Source organism: Leucoraja erinacea, chromosome 16, assembly GCF_028641065.1.
Source record: "Leucoraja erinacea ecotype New England chromosome 16, Leri_hhj_1, whole genome shotgun sequence".
NCBI lineage: Eukaryota > Metazoa > Chordata > Chondrichthyes > Rajiformes > Rajidae > Leucoraja > Leucoraja erinaceus.
Genome location: NC_073392.1, coordinates 476,744 through 497,717, shown reverse-complemented (window position 1 = coordinate 497,717; position 20,974 = coordinate 476,744). Strand labels below are relative to the sequence as shown.

The 20,974-nt window shown below is 43.3% G+C and overlaps 1 protein-coding gene across 2 annotated transcripts in view; it reads left to right on the top strand.

The window, feature by feature from the left end:
• Positions 1-20,974, top strand: part of LOC129704434 (protein bicaudal D homolog 2-like) — a 46,600-nt gene that overhangs the window by 8,469 nt on the left and 17,157 nt on the right. For both annotated transcript variants that reach the window (XM_055647498.1, XM_055647499.1), the window contains exon 2: positions 15,194-15,406. In XM_055647498.1, coding sequence (XP_055503473.1) covers positions 15,194-15,406 — 213 coding nt within the window. The remainder of the gene's footprint in view (positions 1-15,193; positions 15,407-20,974) is intronic.

Here is a 20,974-nt window from a genome sequence, read left to right as displayed (position 1 = left end):
CCGCTGAGTTTCTCCAGCTTTTTTGTGCACCTTCGATTTTCCAGCATCTGCAGTTCCTTCTTAAACAGTTTAGATTTTGTTTGACCTGGATTGCCCGCAGTCACATCTGTCCAGTTGTGAAGCAAATAATTGATTCTTGGGGACTGGCAATAAACATGCAAATTATGGGTATATCATTTGAAAGTGTAGAAGTTCCAATGGACTGATTGAGAGTTTGCTTATAATGGCCTCTACCTTGCAGCTGTGCTGTTATGCACGTTCACAGTTGAAATTCCTTGGGGATTAAACTTTTTGTTTCACTTTGTAGATTAATGTTCTTAATCTCATGCAAAATGTAGTTGAAAGATGCATACCAAAACCCTCAATAACCAGAAAATTCCTTAGTTTGCAAGGAGCACTAAAATGGTTCATAATTTTCATCTATCTCCGCAGTGGTAATCTGAATGGTGGCCGATTAGGAAAAGGGGAGATGCAACGAGACCTGGGTGTCATGGTACACCAGTCATTGAAAGTAGGCATACAGGTGCAGATCTGTGGAATTCTCGGCCACAGAAGGTAGTTGAGGCCAGTTCATTGGCTATATTTAAGAGGGAGTTAGATGTGGCCCTTGTGGCTAAAGGGATCAGGGGGTATGGAGAGAAGGCAGGGATGGGATACCGAGTTGTAATAGACAACTCAGTAGGCATCATTCCGCAGCAGCTGGTGGAGAAGTTGGAGCTATTGGGGGTTGATGCTGGCACATGTAACTGGGTCCTGAACTTTCTATCATAACGGCAACAGACAGTCAGGGTGGGCAGTAGGACATCAAAAACCATAGCCGTGAGCACTGGCTCGCCCCAAGGCTGTGTCCTAAGCCCCCTGCTGTTTAGTCTGCTTACACACGACTGTACTGCTAGACTCAACAACAACTTCATCAACAAGTTCGCTGATGACACAACAGTGGTGGATCTCATCAGTGACAATGATGAGTCGGCGTACAAGATGGAGGTGGAGCTGCTCACAGGATGGTGCAAATCCCACAACCTCATTCTCAATGTGGGAAAAACTAAGGAGATGGTGGTTGACTTCAGGAGGGCGGGAAAACAACACCATACACCTCTGCACATCGATGGAGCTGATGTGGAAAGGGTCAGCAGCGTGATGTTCCTAGGACTCCACCTGTCAGATGACCTGACGTCCACGACCAACACCACAGCACTGGTCAAGAGAGCCCAGCAGCGACTACACCCTCTCCGAAGACTACGGAAAGCAGGTCTCCCCACTACACACCTACAAACCTTTTATAGGGGGACAATCGAGAGCACATTAACCTACGGCATCACTTCCTGGTTCGGGAACTGCAAGGCGTACGAACCAAAGATCCTATAGCAGAGCAAGATGGGTTAAACATAGAAATAGAAACATAGAAATTAGATGCAGGAGTAGGCCATTCGGCCCTTCGAGCCTGCACCGCCATTCAATATGATCATGGCTGATCATCCAACTCAGTATCCCGTACCTGCCTTCTCTCCATACCCCCTGATCCCCTTAGCCACAAGGGCCACATCTAACTCCCTCTTAAATATAGCCAATGAACAGGGAGATACGGGACCTGAACGTGTGGCTGAGGAACATGGAATCCAGTCTAAGCGGATGAACCTGAGTACAAGAGGTACACCACCCGGGGACGTTGGCATTCCATGCTTCCCTCCCTTTCTCACTGTCTCCCACCTTCTCTCTTCCAGTACCTTAGGTGTAACAATCGTACTGTAGGACTTGTCTAGGAACGACTCCGTTTCTCTTACGAACCGGAGGTCATCCACTTGCTTCTCCAGTTCCCCAACACGGCCCTTCAGGAGTTCTACCTGGATGCACTTTTCGCATTTGTAGCAGCCAGAGGCACCAGCGGTGTCCTTGACCTCCCACATACTGCAAGCATCGCACTGAATCAGCTTGCCTGACATCTCCTTCTTTGGTCTCTACCTCTCAAGCGTATTGCGTGGTCTCCTCTCCTCTCCGCCAAGACTCTCGAGCCAAAGACTCACACTTTTCTCACAGGGCACTTCCCTCACTAGGCCGCTCACTCACTGCCGCTCGCAAAGAGCTGTCCTGCTTAAATTGACTGATAAATTGCCTGATTTACCAATTTACAGAGCAAATTCCTCAGTTTTCAACTGTTTCCACCCCTCTCCTCACACTTGGGCTAGAGCCAATCAGTCGTATCTCTTGCTAATCTGTTGCTGCTGTTGTTCCTCCCAAATCTACAGCAGGTACTCTCACGCAAACGTGAGGTACGCTCATGGGCGGATTCATGGGTGATTATAGGACATATTTTAGCAACCTGACTCCGCCATCTTGGTCCGCCATCTTGCTCCGCTTTCTTGCTCCCGCCTTCTTGCTTCCGGCCAAAGATTGGATCTGCAGCGGGGAGAAGGAGTGCGGGGCCCGGGGCAGCGGGGAGAAGGAGTGCGGGGCCCGGGGCAGCGGGGAGAGAGAGTGTGGGGCAGCGGGGAGAAGGAGTGCGGGGACCGGGGCAGCGAGGAGAGAGAGTGCGGGGCAGCGAGGAGAGAGAGTGCAGGGCAGCGGGGAGAGGGAGTGTGGGGTCCGGGGCAGCGGGGGAGAGAGAGTGCGGGGCAGCGGGGAGAGAGAGTGCGGGGCCCGGGGCAGCGGGGAGAAGGAGTGCGGGGCCCGGGGCAGCGGGGAGAGAGAGTGCGGGGCCCGGGGCAGCGGGGAGAGGGGCATAGGAGGGGGGGGACATTGTAGTAAGGGGGCAGGCGAGAGAGTGCCGGGGGGGGGGATAAGGCCTAGTGTGTGTGAAGTTGCAGGGAGGTTTACAATGTTTCTTATTTACAATGTTTCTTATTTAATGTCCCTTGTCTAGTCTGAAATAATTTTTCATTATTGGATTAGAAGAAATATAATTGTGTGTGTTATATACATTTATATAATTTTCATGTATGTGTGTTTATAAACATTTTATTCTTTAACAAGAATGAACAGAATTATGAACTAACAGAATTATGAATCTAACCCTATATCACGCACAAAAAGTCCCCCCCCTGTCAATCACCCTGCGAGTCGGGTCGGTTCCGGTTACTACAAAATCAACTCAAACACTGCTTGTGAGCCATTTAAAAAGAAATGATTTAAAAAACATTAAAAAAGACAATTACCAGAATCAAATTTTATTCTTGACAAGAAGTTTGAACTGACAGATTTATGAATCTGACCCACACAAACTGTTGCCCCGCAACATTGATTACAGTGCGAGTCGGGTCGGGTTAGGTAGGCTCAGGTTGCTAAAATGGGCGTGGAAAAATGCCCATGATCCCCTCCATAGCGTACTACACGTCAGTCCATTGCATTTAGCAGGAGTAGCCTATCTTGCTCTGCTATAGGATCTTTGGTACGAACGGCACCAACTAGACAGGATTGTGAAGACCGCCAACAGGATTATTGGTGCTCCACTCCCTTTCCTGCTGGACATATACAGGAAGAGATGTATCAGCAGAGCCATCTCCATCATCAAAGACCCTACCACCCATCGCATCACATATTCTCCATCCTGCCATCTGGGAAGAAGTACAGGAGCATTAGCTGCAAAACCAGCAGGATGCTCCTCAGCTTCTTCCCGCAGGCTATAAGACTGATAAACGGACTTTGCCCCCTGCCAAAGTATCACGCACCAACCACCAACCTGGACACACTGCAGCAGAGCCACTGTCATGCTGCTGCCGATCGGAACGCCTGTTGATGTTTAGTAGAGTGTTTAATTTGTTCATGATATATGTATTTTTATTTCTATTTATTTTTTACTGCACACTGAATGGACACTGGTTGAGCAACGTTTTTTTGTTTCCTCTGGGTATGAGTACTCAGGATAATGACAATAAAGATATACTATACTACTATACTATACAACAGGGATGGGATACTGATAGTAGTAGACAACATTAACAGAGCTAGCGTTCTCATCTTTATCTGATTGACATTCATCCATGTGACAGTAATAGACAATAGGTGCAGGAATAGGCCCTTCGAGCCAGCACCGCCATTCAATGTGATCATGGCTGATCATCCACAATCAGTACCCTCGTTCCTGCCTTCTCTCCATAACCCTTAACTCTGCTATCCCTAAGTGTGTTGGTTAATAAGAGGACAGCACAGTATTGTAGTGTATTGTAACTGTCTAATTTCTAGCTCTGGGTGGGGTTTGCACATTCTCCCTGTGTGGGTTTCCCCTGATGCATTGGATTCTTTAAACATCCCAAAAAGTGGTTATTGCATTAATTAGCCACTGTAAGTGTGGCAAGGAAGTAGGAGAATGATGATGGTGTTAATGGGAATGTGTATGAAGCACTTCACCGGGAATAAGGGAGACAGCATGGAATTGTTGGATTGCCCACCCCGGCCTTCTGTATTGTAATGAACTATGATTAAATCTTGTAGCCTAAAGCAATGCCCATAAATACCAGGGCCTCACTATGCAATATGTTATAAAATGGATAACCCCTAACATTTAAGATCTTTGCTTTGCAGTTTAGTGCTTTTTTTCTGCAACTTCAAAGAACTTGTATACAATATTGGCAAGGAGCCCAGCAAAAAAAACTTCAATATTTTCCACTGCATTTTTTCCACTGCATTTTTTTTGTTCATTTTTGATTCTTGTGCTCGTTTAAACTGCTTGTTTTAAAAAATATATATATAGTTGTATAAAACATGATCTAAATCTTTAGGAAATAACTACAGATGCTGGTTTAAATCGAAGGTAGACGCAAGATGCTGGAGTAACTCAGGCAGCATCGCTGGAGAGAAGGAATGGGTGACGTTTCGTGTCGAGACCTTTCTTCAGACTGATGTCAGGGGAGTGGGCGGGACAGAGATAGAATGTAGTCGGAAACAGTAAGACTGGTGGGAAGGGGGAAGGGATGGAGAGAGGGAAAGCAAGAGCTCTTTGAAGTTAGAGAAGTCAATGTTCATACTGCTGGGGTAAGCTACCCAAGTGAAATATGAGGTGCTGTTCCTCCAATTTGTGTTCGGCCTCTCTCTGACAATGGAGGATGTCCAGGACAGAAAGGTCGGATTGGGAATGGGAGGGGGAGTTAAAGTGCTGAGCAACCGGGAGATCAGGTAGGTTAAGGCGGACTGGGCGGAGGTGTTCAGCAAGACGATCAGCGAGTCTGGGCTTGGTCTTGACGATGTACAGTTACTCCAGCATTTTGTGTCTATCTAAATCCTGTTTTTCACGCTGCACTTAATTCAATATTTCCTCAGCTGCTTCATGCATAATATCAAATAATATTGCCTCGTATTTAATTTGAATTTAATATTTTGGAATTATTTTCTGCCTTTGTCGTGTCCTTGAGTTGGGATTAAGCTAAAGCTGGGATATAGCTTGATGCTGGGCTCCAGACAGCAGCTCCTTAAATGATATTAATTTAGATTCACTGACCAGTGAAAGTTCAAACAGTCGAAGCAGTTCTTCTTCCACGGAGCATCGCTTGCCTGTAGAGGCTGTGTAATTTAAACATATTAATAGGATTGCCGATCCTAATTACCTTCTCAGAGATAGGGTAGTAAAGATGGCTGGAGAAAATGTCTGCCTGCGTTGAGATGGAAATTTCAGCATGTGTGGATGGAGAAATGTGGGTGGTGTTGAGACAGTTGGTAGGATTAGGTGCAGGGAGTTTACCCAATGTAGGGACTTCAGGAAATGATATTTCCCTTTCTTTCTTCCCCCTCTTCCCCCCCACCCAGTCCATCAAGCCATAGTTTAACCTTTTGCAAAGTGGTATTGTACACCTTTTAACCACCTTTTCCAACTCATTGTGCTGCCTCCCCAGGGTTTTCCACACCACTTATTATCTTTCCATTTATTGTGTGTTCCCATTAGATTGAAACCAAGAACACTGCCTAACCTGCTGTGCATTTTCAGCATCAGTGAAACAATTATAGTTTAATGTCCAGGATCTTTCATTTATGATCAAGGGTCTGAGACTTGAAATGCCATCTATTTCCATAGGTGCTGCCTGACCTGCTGAGTGTTAAATTCAATTAAATTAAATTCTATTTGCCTTTTTTACTGCCCAGCTGACTTGATTAGTATATCTTCCTGCTATCTGAAACTTTCCACGATATGGCTGTTTTTTTTTGTATTATAGACAATAGGTGCAGGAATAGGCCATTCGGCCTTTCGAGCCAGCACTGCCATTCACTGTGATCATGGCTGATCATCCACAATCAGTACCCCGTTCCTGCCTTCTCCCCATATCCCTTGACTCCACTATCTTTAAGAGCTCTATCTAACTCTCTTGAAAGCATTCAGCAAATCGGCCTCCACTGCCTTCTGAGGCAGATAATTCCACAGATGCACAACTCTCTGAGTGAAAACGTTTTTTTCTCATCTCTGTTCTAAATGGCCTCCCCCTTATTCTTAAACTGTGGCCCCTGGTTCTGGACTACCCCAACATCAGGAACATGTTTCCTGCCTCTAACGTGTCCAATCCCTTAATAATCTTATATGCTTCAATAAGATCCTCTCTCATCCTTCTATATTCCAGTATATACAAGCTCAGCTGCTCCATTCTCTCAGCATGTGACAGTCCCGCCATCCCGGGAATTAACCTGGTGAACCTACGCTGCACTCCCTCAATAGCAAGAATGTCCTTCCTCAAATTTGGAGACCAAAACTGCACACATTACTCTTGCTGTGGTCTCACTAGGGCCCTATACAACTGTAGAAGGACCTATTTGCCCCTATACTCAACTTCTCTTGTTATGAAGGCTAACGTGCCATTAGCTTTCTTCACTGCCTGCTGTACCTGCATGCTAACTTTCCGTGACTGATGTACAAAGACACCCAGATCTTGTTGTACAACCACTTTTCCTAATTAGAACCATTTAGATAAAAATCTGCCTTCCTGTTCTTGCCACCAAGGTGGATAACCTCACATTTATCCACATTAAACTATCTGCCACCTCACCCAACCTGTCCAAGTCTGACTGCAAGCATCCTTCTCACAGTTCACACGTCCACCCAGCTTTGTGTCATCTGCAAATTTGCTAATGTTAGTTTTAATGAATGAACAAGTTTATTGGCCATGTATTCCCATACAAGGCATATGCCTTGGTGCTCCGCCCGCAAGTGACATGACATACAGTGACAGTTAGGAATGACACATTAAACATTAATAATAAAACATTATTGATTAATCCCTTCATCTAAATCATTAATGTATATTGTAAATAGCTACTGTACTGCCTGCCATTCTGAAAGGGACCCATTAATCCCTACTCTTTGTTTCCTGTCTGCCAATCAATTTTCTATCCATGTCAATATCTTACCCCCCAATACCCTGTGCTCTAATTTTGCCCACTAACCTTATCAAAGGCTTTATGAAAGTCCAGGTACACTACATCCACTGGCTCTCCCTTGTTCATTTTCCTAGTTACATCCTCAAAACATTCCAGAATATTAGTCAAGCATGATTTCCCCTTCGTAAATCTGTGCTGACTCAGACCGATCATGTTACTGCTATTCAAATATGCCGCTATTTCATCTTTTACACTTGATTTCAGCATCTTCCGCACCACCGATGTCAGGCTAACTGAACTATAATTCCCTGTTTTCTCTCTCCCTCCTTTTTTAAAAAGTGGGATAACATTAGCTACCCTCCAATTCACAGGAACCGATCCTGAGTCTATAGAACATTGGAAAATGATTACCAATACGTCCATGATTTCTAGAGCCACCTCCTTAATTACCCTGGGATGCAGACCCGGATGGTGGGACTGCCATATGCGGAGAGAATGGAGCAGCTGGGCTTGTACACTCTGGAGTTTAGAAGGATGAGGGGATATCATTGAAACGTATAAGATTGTTAAGGGCTTGGACACGCTAGAAGCAGGAAACATGTTCCCGATGTTGGGGAATCCAGAACCAGGGGCCACAGTTTAAGAATAAGTGGTAAGCCATTTAGAACGGAGACGAGGAAACACTTTTTCTCACAGGGAGTGGTGAGTCTGTGGAATTCTCTGCCTCGGAGGATGGTGGAGGCAGTTTCTCTGGGTGCTTTCAAGAGAGAGCTAGATAGGGCTCTTAAAAATAGCGGAGTCATGGGATATGGGGAGAAGGCAGGAACGGGGTACTGATTGGGGATGATCAGCCATGATCACATTGAATGGCCTACTCCTGCACCTATTGTCTATTGTCAGACCATCGGGCCCTGGGGATTTATCAGCCTTCAGTCCCATCAGTATACCCAACACAATTTCCTGCCTAATGTGAATTTCCTTCAGTTCCTCCGTCACCCAAGGTCCTCTGGCCACTAGTGCATCTGGGAGATTGTTTGTGTCCTCAGTGAAGACAGATTCAAAGTACCTGTTCAATTTGTCTGCCATTTCCTTGTTCCCCACAATAAATTCACCTGTTTCTTTCATCAAAGGACTCACCTTTAACTATTTTTTTCCTCTTCACATGCCTAAAGAAGCTCATAATTTCTCAACGTGTTGCCTGTTTAGTTATCTTCTGTTGCTCTTTAAAGGTTTTCCGATCCTCTGGCTTCCCGCTCATCTTTGCTAAGTTATACTTCTCTTTTATTTTTATACTGTTTTTGACTTCCCTTATTAGACACCGTCGCCACTTACTCTCCTCAGAATCTTTCTTCCTCTTTGGAATGAACTGGTCCTGCACCTTCTGTATTATTCCCAGAAATTGTTGTTTCACTGTCATCCATGCTAGGGTCTCTTTCCAGTCAACTTTGTCCAGCTCCTCCCTCTTGCCTCCATAGTCCCCATTGCTCGCCTGCTGCCACAGAATCTCCTGTCGTATCTCGGACAATGGAATCACCCACCACTATGGCTCTGACCGATGTCGGTCTCGCCGGTCGAGTCTCATCTGCTCAGACTGGAAGAGTCGTCTGCCCCGGCAGCTTCCAAGATTTTGATTGCTTCTTAACTGACAACTGTCTAAATCATAAACTGTAATTTGCTCCCTAAACATCCCCCCTTTTTCTCTGCTTATCTCCCAGATTCCTTAAAATATTTTTGACTGAGGTTCTTTTTTCGCTTCCCTCATCATCTTAAGTACCTTAGTGTGGGATATTGTTTGTTAGTCTCTTCTGTGAAGTTCCTCAAATTTACCACCTTGAGTTGCTATATAAATATAGATTGATGTGGGAGGTGGTATTGAGAGAGCAATTTAGTTTTGCAAGATCCATTGGGCGTGTTGAATCAGCTGGGTCAATAGAGTTTGCTTTCAGGATGAACGGGGGCAGGTGGATAGGCAATGGTTTTGGTTAGGCGGCTTTACTTATTATGCTTAATTTTGTAGGAAACTATAGGGTGGGTAGGGGGAACAAGAAACATTGCTTAAACAGGAGTATTAAAATCTGATTAGTGATTATTAATGCTTATTAATGGCTTGATGGATGCCCTTAGCCTAGTTTGATTAGTAATTTCTAATCCTGATCAGTGGTTTTCTTCACTACTTACCTATTGAACTCTGGAAATTGTCTGTGATCATGTGGATGTCGTCTATGATCATGCATTTACAGCGTGATTGTTATAAAGGATAGTAGCCTCCTTAGTAAATATGCAAAATATTTGGTGAGGCAAATGGACAACTAATTTGTTTTTGGTTCAGTTCGTTGCTATCATGTAGTTGCTATTTGTATTTTTTGAGCTCTTGTTTTATGCTGTGGGATAAAATGCCGATTTTGTGATGTAGCGGGTTAGAGTAAAATATGCAATGACTTGCATCCTCAACTTTCTCCTGTGGCTGCTGAGGTAAAAATAACTTCAGAGCACAATATGGCGAGTACATAATGCAAAAAAGTAACACAGGTATTTATACGTTCAAGAAGGAACTGCAGATGCTGGAAAATTGAAGGTACACAAAAATGCTGGAGAAACTCAGCGGGTGCAGCAGCATCTATGGAGTGAAGGAAATAGGTAACGTATCGGGGCGAAACCCTTCTTCAGACTGATAGGGGGTAGCAGGGAGAAGGAAGGGGAAAAAAGGAGGAGGAACCAGAGGGCTGGGGGATGGGAGGAGACGGCTCGAGTGAGCAGGTATTTATATATCATCTTTCATGGCTTTTGAAGTCAAGTTCAAGTTTATTGTCATCTGTCCCTGATAGGACAGTGAAACTCTTGCTTTGCTTCAGCACACAGAACATAATAGGCATTGACTACAAAACACATTAATAAATAAACTGATAAAATGACAGATAATGGGTTATGGGATAATCCAATCCAATCCAACTTTATTTGTTAAGCACTTTAAGACAACCAATGTTGAACAAAGTGCTGTACAGTGGAATAAACAAGACGTCATAAACAGACAACATAACAGAACATAACATAACAGCTCACATAAAGCGCAAAAATACAACAATAAATTAAAAGACATAAAACATGAGTAAAAATAATAATGGGAAGTCCCAACGTGGTCTGCATCCAATTAAGTACTTTGAAGTATAGTTAATATTTCAACGCTGGAACTTTAATGCTAAGTTGTGTTCAACCATCTATTTCTGTATTATGACCTCCATGTAGTTTGTCTTTTTCCCCCCTCGTTAAATGCAACATCCTATGAGTCATAATTGTAAAAAAAGATCTTCCACTTCCTATGTTTTTCCTGTTTTGCATTGTGAGAGTTTGAATTCAAGATGAAAGAAATGTTTTATAGTCATCGATTAAAGGATCTATTGAATAGGTATTACTGTGGTAACTTTGCAGTTATCAGTCTTTTAAAAAAAGCTCTTAGTTTCATTAACATTTCTCCCCCTCTTAATTATTGGTTTCTCTCTAATTTAGAATGTTATGGATATTGTAGTTTGCCCATATGACAATATATTTTCCATGATTTGGATGGTGAGTGAATTAAAAATCAGAATATCATTATAGCACAGATAAAGGTCACGCAAATATTGCTGTAGGCATCTGGCTCTCAGAATAATTCAGTCACTTCTATTTCTCATTTTTTTCCCCGTGGCCCTATTTTTTCTCTCTTCATGTGGCTTTTCAGTTCTCTTTTGAAAGCCTTGATTTGACGCGCATACCATTAAACAGTGCCCTCCATAATGTTTGTTACAAAGACCCATTATTTATTTGCCTCTGTAATCCACAATTTGAGATATGTAATAGAAAAAATATCATGTGGTTAAAGTGCACATTGTCAGATTTTATTAAAGGCCATTTTATATATTTTGGTTTCACCATATAGAAATTACAGCTGTGTTTATACATTGTCTCCCCATTTCAGGGCACCATAATGTTTGGTAACATGGCTTCACAAGTGTTTGTAATTGCATGGGTTGTTTAATTGGCTCCTTAATGCAGATAGAAGAGAGCTCTCAGCACCTAGTCTTTCCTCCAGTCTTTCCATCATCTTTGGAAACTTTTATTGCTGTTTATCAATATGAGGACCAAAGTTGTGCCAATGAAAGTCAAAGAATCCATTATGAAACTGAGAAACACGAATAAAACTGTTAGAGACATCAGCCAGACCGCAGGCTTACCAAAATCAACTGTTTGGATCATCATTAAGAAGAAAGAGAGCACTGGTGAGCACTGCCCTGAAATGGGGGAACTATGTATAGACACTGGTGTAATTTCTACATGGTGAAACCAAAATGTATAAAAATGGCCTTTATTAAAATCTGACAATGTGCACTTTTACCACATTGGGCAGTGACTCAGCTCTGTTTGACATCATTCACTGTTATAATCGAGTTCGGTATTCTGAAAAACGCAAGGGATCATGGGATTTGTCAAAGGTTGTCAGCTATACTGGTAAATGGATCTCAGTGCTATAGATACAGTGAGTATACTTTTTTTTGTCTTTTTTTAAGCTTCTATTTGTCATGGCTGATTCAAAGTACCAAGATATGAAGCTGGAAGATTTTGTCATGGAAAGTCGATGCTTTGAAGATTATTTTAGCGGAGAGTGGGTTTTTAAAAAAAACAGGAAGAAAAGCTGAACTTGCAGCTCTTGCTGCAGTAATTGAAATCAGTACAAAGAACTCCTTAAAGTCTATTGAAAGTTATAGATATCATACATTTAATTTCATTCGCTCTCAAGAAAACAAAATTATAAAATTTGTGTCATTTATCCTCGCGATCTCGCTCACTCATGGAAGTATGAATCAATAAAAACAGGAAGAAAAGCTGAACTTGCAGCTCTTGCTGCAGCAATTGAAATCAGTACAAAGAACTCCTTAAAGTCTATTGAAAGTTATAAACTCCTTAAACATCGCAGATTTGTACAAAAGCAAAATAAATGCAACTAATTAATAGAAAGCAAATGGCATGTTGGCCCTTATAACAAGAGGAGTCGAGTATAAGAGCAAAGAGGTCCTTCTGCAGCTGTACAGAGCCCTAGTGAGACCAAACCTGGAGTATTGTGTGCAGTTTTGGTCCCCTAATTTGAGGAAGGACATTCTTGCTATTGAGAGAGTGCAGCGTAAGTTTACAAGGTTAATTCCAGGGATGGCGGGACTGTCATATGCTGAGAGAATGGAGCGGCTGGGCTTGTACACACTGGAGTTTGGAAGAATGAGAATGGATCTTATTGAAATATATAATAATGTTAAGGGTTTGGACACGCTAGTGGCAGGAAACATGTTCCTGATGTTGGGGGAGTCCAAAACAGGGGCCACAGTTTAAGAATAAGGGGTAAGCCATTTAGAACGGAGACGAGGAAACACTTTTTCTCACAAAGAGTTGTGAGTCTGTGGAATTCTCTGCCTCAGAGGGCGGAGGAGGCAGGTTCTCTGGATGCTTTCAAGAGAGAGCTAGAGAGGGCTCTTAAAAGTAGCGGAGTCAGGGGATATGGGGAGAAGGCAGGAACGGGGTATTGATTGGGGATGATCAGCCATGATCGCATTGAATGGGGGTGCTGACTTGAATATGCACCTATTGTATATTGTCTATTGTTTTAAAACCCCGCTTGAGTCGAAAGAAGGATCTCGACCCGAAACAATGCCCATTTCCTTTGCTCCATAGATGCTGCCTCGCCCGCTAGGTTTCTCCAGCATTTTTGTCTACCACCAATAGTTTTAAAACAGTATTTCCTTACCTAGAATAATGAAAGATCAAAAATACGGAGGAAATAAAGCCATGTTTACACAAAACAGCTTAGCGCCGCTCAAGAGACTGGTGGGGGGGGGCATTTGGGGGATGACTGGACCAGCTCTCATCCGCAGAACCGCGCCCCGTTTGCAGCCAGGATCGAACCCGTGTCCCCACAGCCACAAGTGCTGCCGAACCGCCACTGGACCGTCCCCGGTTCTTCCCCCCCACTCGAGTGTCCCATCCCCGTTCGAGGTGCGACTGGAGACGTCCGGGCCGACGGGACACCGCCCCCCCAGGCCCACCGCCAGCATGCACCCACAGCCAGCGCCAACTCCAGCCCAACCCCGCTCCTCGATGGACCACTGCGGCGACAATGCCAGTTCGCCCACGGCCTGGCCATGCTGCGCTCTGCCCCTACGGTACCCGCTGCCACTTCATCCAGCCGGTGGCTGCCCATCTTCAGCAGGATCTCGGTGTTAGACTGAGGGGAGGGGGGTGGACGTGGAGGGTGGTGGCCGAGCCGAGCTGGAGCCAACGGCTGCAAGTCCGGGGCCGCCCAGCCAACCCAGGGCCACCTCCGGACAGGGATGGGGGCGGCCCAGCAGCAACAAGAGCACCCTGACCACAGACGAAACGCAAGCCTGCACACAGTACAGCACTACCGTTGCCGAGATTTTATAGCTAGTGACCTATGAACTGGGCATGCGCAGTCGGAATACCAAAGTCACTTATTGGCCCTGCTGTTAATATCATAGCTTGGCACCATCATGAAGCAAAAGAAAAACGGATGAATTGCTGTGGGCAGATGGATTTGAGGAGGATGTTTTACAGATTTCTCTTGATTGATGGAGGCAAAGGTTTTAATGTTGCTGATGTAAAGCAGCAGTGCTGCTGTTTGCTGTGCCTCAATTTTCACACTGAAGCAACTGTTCAACCACTGAGAAGTGGCTGTTGTGAAGGGCCCTTGGATGACTTTTCCAGTGACTGACTGAAATGAGATGCCTCTGTAGTTACCAATTTTTCTCTATTTTTTGCTGAGATGTATCTTGCTTCATTGATCACAATTTGAGAATGCATTTTTTTCTTTTTCACCTTTGAAGCAGTGTGGAAAGTAACTGAAATACAAATGCAACACAACATTTAGTTTTATTTCCTGGAATTGCAGACTGAGTGCATTTATATTAGATTAATGATCCATTTGCTTAGATGTTTAGTTCCTTAGCAACCTTTTTGAGTATAAGACAATTTAATATTTTTGTTTCTGAAGGATCCAGATGGGGTTTGAAGGTCAAATTAAATACAGCAGCAGGAGGAATAAAGATGAGTAATAGTTGAAAGACAAAATGCTGGAGTAACTCAGAGGGACAGGCAGCATCTCTGGAGAGAAGGAATGGGTGACATTTTGGGTCGAGACCCTTCTTCAGACTGATGTCAGGGGTGGTACATAAATAAGGAAGTGTAAAGTGTGAAAACAGGACAAAGGGGAATGAGTTCCAAGAAAATGTCGAATAGATTGTTAGTTGGGAGAAGGAAAAAACAAAGCAAACGGAGATAAAATGTAGTCAGAGACAGTAGGACTGGTTGGAGAACTGGAATGGCAGAGAGGATGGAGAGAGGGAAAGTCAAGGGTTGCTTGAAGTTAGAGAAGTCAATGTTCATACCGCTGGGGTGTGAGTTGCCCAAGTGAAATATGAGGTACTGTTCTTCCAATTTGTGCTGGGCCTCAGTCTGCCATTGGAGGAAGCCCAACCCAGTGAGTAATAGTTTAATTGTGTTCATTCTATTTTTCATACATAATTCTGGACCACTTGTGTTTCAGAAATTCTGAATCTCTGAATAATGGCAATAATGCCACGTGATGTATTGTGTTTGTGCTTCTCCCTATCATCAGTTTAAAATAACGAAAGCTTAGTAAATTAACAGGACATTGGTAGCCTTGAATATATTTTACTGCAGAAATCTATTAATGTCATAAAGCTGAAATTGTTTGTCCATGGATTCAAATGTGGTCATAATTCTGGAGATTGTTTTTAATTAGCCTGTCTTATACACGGTGTGGTTAGTTAGATGTATATGATGTTTAGTTATGTTTATCAGCTCCTAAGATCATTACCTTGTGTTTTATTTCTTCTTTTAGGCTTTTGGTCAGGCTTATAGTAACCAGAAAAAGGTGGCAGCTGATGGAGAGAGTCGTGAGGAGTCATTGATTCAAGAGTCTGCTTCCAAAGAAGCGTATTATGTGGCCAAGATTCTGGAGCTACAGACCGATCTGAAACAGATGAAAAATGTGCTCACCAATGCCCAGTCCGAAAATGACCATCTTGCTTCCATCACACAGCAGCTGAAGGAGGTAATAAAAAATACTGACCTAACAAAAAATCATTTTCTCTGTGCATCGTTTCATCCTTTATTTCCCTACTCCCTTGAATGCAGGTTTTTGATAAGGTTGGGGTAGTCTGTACCATTCAAATCAGATAAGTCTCTCATTTTATTCTTGGATTTCTGCTGTGTTAACTAATCTTGGTAGGGATGGCAACAAAAAACATAAAAGATAAAAATGAGCTGGATTTTATTTATACAGACACAAATCTGAAGGAAATAGTCACAGAAAAATGTTTGCTAGTTGCTGACGAAGCAAGTCTATTTATGCTTGGACAAGCCAACATTATAAAATTAATCAATTTAACAAGTTTCATTGTCCATTTATTTTAAATTCTTTCAAAAATTCCCCCCTGAGGAAGTGAAATTGCATAGTGTAAAATTTTGCCCACAGAGGCATAATTTGAAAAATCGTTATAGACAGTGGTAAATAGTCATATTGCATTTAAATTTTATGTTTGATTTGTGCATAGATGAACAATCGCATTCTAGTTGACATTGAATTTTGAATGAAAGGCCACTCAAAATATACAAACAATTCAAGTTATAGATTTAATGCTATTCAATAATGACTGGCAATAGGCTCAGCATTCACGTTCTTTGATTATTCTCCTTGGTACTACTAATATTCCAAACAATGTATCCGTGGACCTAGGTGAAACACAGTCTTCTAGCAGGTATTCCCCAAATTAAACTACTGCACATTTTGTAAATCATTCACTTGGAAGCCAATCATGATCCCACTGTACCAGATTCTTGTCATTTTGGAACAAGAAAGGTCTATTTCCCTTCCAGCTATACACGGCAAGGACAGGGATGTTGACCTATTTATGTTTCCAAAGATCTAACTAACCTTATTTTGATGGCAGAGCATCAACTCAGTCAGGAATATGCAGCAACCATAATCTTTGTTTTGCATCAGCCAATGCATGTGACAGCTTTGTTTCATATTTATTTTTTCCTCTTATCTGACCCAGTCAAAAATACAAGTATTTCATAGAACATAAACACAAAAAGCTGGAGTAACTCAGTGGGACAGGCAGCATCTCTGGAGAGAAGGAATGAGTGATGTTTCGGGTCGAGACCCTTCTTCAAGAAGAAACGTTACCCATTAGTTATTCCAGTTTTTTGTGTCTATCTTCAGTCTAAACCAGCATCTGCAGTTACTTCTTACAGTATTTCATTGAAAGTGCTTTCAGCTAAAATTCAACAATTGACCAATCAAAATCAAGTTTATATCAAGAGGTAAAAGGAGATGTGTAGGAAGGAACTGCAGATGCTGGTTTAAACCAAAGATAGACACAAAAAAGCTGGTGCAACTCAGCGGGACAGGCAGCATCACTGGAGAGAAGGAATGGGTGACGTTTTGGGTTGAGACCCTTCAGACTTTTTGTGTCTACCTTCAGTAAAAGGAGATGGCTTGTTTTGAAGAAAAATATTGGAGAAGAGAAAAATGAAAAATGTGCATGGCCACCAATAATGGTGTGACGGAATTTTGTCTTACATAAGATATTAATAAATAAGAAGCTCTTTATTTCTCCGATAATCTTGGTTAAAGAGCTGGAAAGGCCTGTAGCAGTTTAATGTTCTGCTTAGATCTGATTTTGGATTTGATTGATTACATGCCAGATGTTTGACATAGATAACTGGGGCAAATATTACATTTGGATTAAATGCCATTCTGTTATTACAGAGCTCTATTTGTTTCATTTGGAAATCACTCGCTAATATAATGTCTGCATTTATCTTGTGCTATTAAATATTGATGGCGAAAATCTCAACATTTGACTGTTTGGAGTCATCGGTTTTGGTTTAAGGCGCAAGCTCTGAAACAAGAACCGTATGGTGAATTTGATGAATATCTTTTCAGACAACACAAACACTTTCAATTTAAAGATTTGCTATAGTTATGATTTGATACATTTTAAATATAATTCAGTATTAAAAACCCGTAAAATTTGTTTTGTGGCGAAGGATCAGCAACTCTGTTTCCTATTCCCAGATGCTCCCTTGAACTATTTAGTGTTTCCAACATTTTCTGTTTCCTTTCAGATTTTCATTATTTGATTTTTAATCTTGGATTAGTCATTAGATTAGCTACTCCAAATTTCAGTCAACAAGTCAAAAGTATATTTTTTAAACAAACTTTAGGCTAACTGAGGGCAGCACGGTGGCGCAGCAGTAGAATTGCTGCCTTGCAATGCCAAACACACACACAAGCAGTTTGCACCAAAGGTATTAGAGGAGCGGGTCTTATTCCTAAAATGGCGGAAATGACGGTCCTTTGCGTACTGCACGTCGGTCCATTGGATTTCGTAGGAGTGGTCTATCTTGCTCCTCTAGTATCTTTGGTTTGCACTGCCAGTAAGTTTTGACTTTTTCTTGGGCAATTTCGTTAATTGAACCACCATCTGGTGACTTTTCAAGAAGATTCCAATGAATAATAAGATGGAATAAGGATCATCAAAACATTGAATCTACAGTGTGATTCCTGGGTTAATGCACGTTCCAAATGCTCAATTAAACAAAATAGATGGTCGAGGGTTTTATTGTTACATTTTCCAAAATTGAACAATGAAATTGTTACTAGGAGCCTGAGTTGAAACAGTTGGATCCAGGAGTATGTGTTTGTGTGTCAATTTGACAACTACTCAGTTTAAGTTCAAATCATTAAATAAATATATATATATATAAATATATATATTGTAGACTCCCTCGACAATGTGGATAACTCCAAGCTCTGCCTCACATCAGGAACAATTAGCGATGGGCAATAAACATGGGGGTGCACATTAAGTGAATGAATTTAAAAAAAAAGTCACAACCTGGTTTAATATAAATCTTATAATCCAGGCAGTTGCAAAATTTGTCTGACGATGTCCTATAATAGATGGCTCACGATATTCAATCTGTAAATTAACATGTATTCATATACTTGTAGTAATAGATATGCATTTAATTAGTTTGTCATCCTAAAACATTTTATATTATACATTGGTATTTTAATTCTCATTGTAGAGCTGTCTGTTTTTCTTTCCTTGATCCACAAGGAAGAATTAACTGTACAGAATCTGATTGTGCTGGTTCAATTCAGTACAGCTGTGGCTAAAGATCAGCTGTCTGAAAAGGAGTTATCTTTCAACCTTTATATTTAAGTATACCCAAGTATTCAAAGGTTTAAAGATAGCTTTAGATCTGCACAAGTTGGCTCTTTATTCTCTTTCATTCCTCTTCTAGGGTACAATAATTTTGGAAAATGTTCCACAGCAAACAAAATGGGAACAACTCTTGCTACCACCCAACTTGTGGCAGGAAAAAAAACTATAGTTTAGACAACCTCCACAAGTGCGGTTGTCAAGGGGACGGGGAAAAATGCCCAGGGAGAAGCAGGCAGCAAGCACGTAGCCTGTTGGTGTTGTGAGATTTTGTGAAAGGCAACTTCAGAGTCAAGTTTTGTTATTCAGACGAGCATTTCAGCATGTAAATGTGAAATAGGAATAGGAATACTTTATTGTCACATGTGACTAGGCACAGTGAGATTCTTTGCTTTCATACACAACGTATACAAATAGCAGCCACTTACGGCGTAGACAAAGTTACAAAGCATGCCAGCTCCCCCTTTTGTCCCCCTCCCCCCAACAGTTTCCCCCACTGTCCTTTGTCCCCTCCTCCCCATTGTCCATTGTCCTCCCCCAACCCCCTCACGGCAGCCCCCCCCCCCCCGCCGGGTCCTCCCCCCCGGCAGTCCCCCCCGCCAGCCCCCCCCCTCACGGCAGCCCCCCCCCCCCCCTCCATTGCCTCCTCCTCCCCCCTCACGGCAGCCCCCCCCCCCCCCCCCCACGCCGGGTCCCCCACCTCCATTGTCCTCCCCCCCCCCCCCACGGCAGCCCCCCCCCCCCATTGTCCATTGTCCTCCCCCCCCCCCTCACCCCAGTCCCCCCCACGCCGGGTCCTCCCCCCCCACTCACGGCAGTCCCCCCCCCCCCCCCCCCCCCCACGCCCCCCCCCCCCACCACCCCCTCTCCCCCCCCCCCCCCCCCACCAGGTCCTCCATTGTTCTTCACTCCCCCTCACGGTGTCTCCGTCGGCCGCTTCGCCCGACCCAGGGTTAAAATAATGTAAATCAGATTTTTAATTTTAGACTTCTAAGTCCAAAAGTATTTAAATACATTTTTCCTAAGAAAATCCTGCATAATGCAAGCTCTTCTCACTCCAGGTTGTTATAATTGAAGACCCCCTGCTGCTATCATGAGTCAAAGTTTCCATTATTTATGTAAGTGGATGCTTTTGAGAGGGGTCCAGAGCTGTGGTAACCTTGATCCTCAGCTATGTTTTTGTGGCTAGAAGTTAGAAGCATTTCCCCTGACTGTTGCAATGTATGGCCCAATGCCACCAATTAAAAAAAAATGTTTAATGACTTAACCCACGATTAATCGACCGTGTATAAAACTGCTCAACTGTGTCAGCACCATAAAAGTTAGGACTAATCCTTTTGGCCTAACTACTGCCCAATCAGTTTGTCTAAATAATAGGAGGTGTAGGTGACAATGTTATCTATTTGTCAATTCTTGCTATTGAGGGAGTGCAGCGTAGGTTCACCAGGTTAATTCCCAGGATGGCAGGACTGACATATGAGGAAAGGATGGGTTGACTCGGCTTGTATTCACTGAAATTTAGAACGATGAGAGGGGATCATATAGAAACATATAAAATTCTTAAGACATTGAACAGGCTAGATGAAGGAAAAATGTTCCTGATGTTGGGGAAGTCCAGAACCAGGGATCACAATTTAAGGATAAGGGGTAAGCCATTTAGGACTGAGGTGATGAGAAACTTTTTCACCCAGAGTTATGAATCTGTGGAATTCTCTGCCACAGAAGGCAGTGGGGGCCAATTCACTGGATGCTCTCAAGAGCGCTAGATTTAGCTCTTTGGGTTATTGCCAAACGCCATTATTAAGTTTGCTGACGATACCACGGTAGTAGGACTGATCAGCGACAACGATGAGTCAGCCTACAGGGATGAGATCCAGCACCTGACCACCTGGTGTGCCGACAATAACCTCATCCTCAACTCCAAAAAGACGAAGGAGATTATTGTTGACTTCAGGCAGACCAGAGGAGGCAGTCATACCGCCATCCATATCAACGGGACTGAGGTGGAGCGCGTCTCCAGCTATAAATTCCTCGGAGTGCATATCTCGGAGGACTTGTCCTGGTCCCTCAACACCTCCAAGCTGATCAAAAAGGCACAGCAGCGCCTTTACTTCCTTAGGAGGCTCAAGAAAGCCCACCTGTCCCCCCAGATCCTGACCAACTTTTACCGCTGTACCATAGAGAGTATCCTGACCACCTGCTTCACGGTATGGTACAGCAGCTGCACTGCTGCGGACAGGAAGGCACTACAACGGGTGGTGAAAACCGCGCAGCACATCATCGGTGCCCCGCTCCCTGCCATGGATGCCCTCCACCGAAAACGGTGTCTGAGACGGGCTGGGAAGATCATCAAAGACCCCTCACACCCCAACCATGGACTGTTT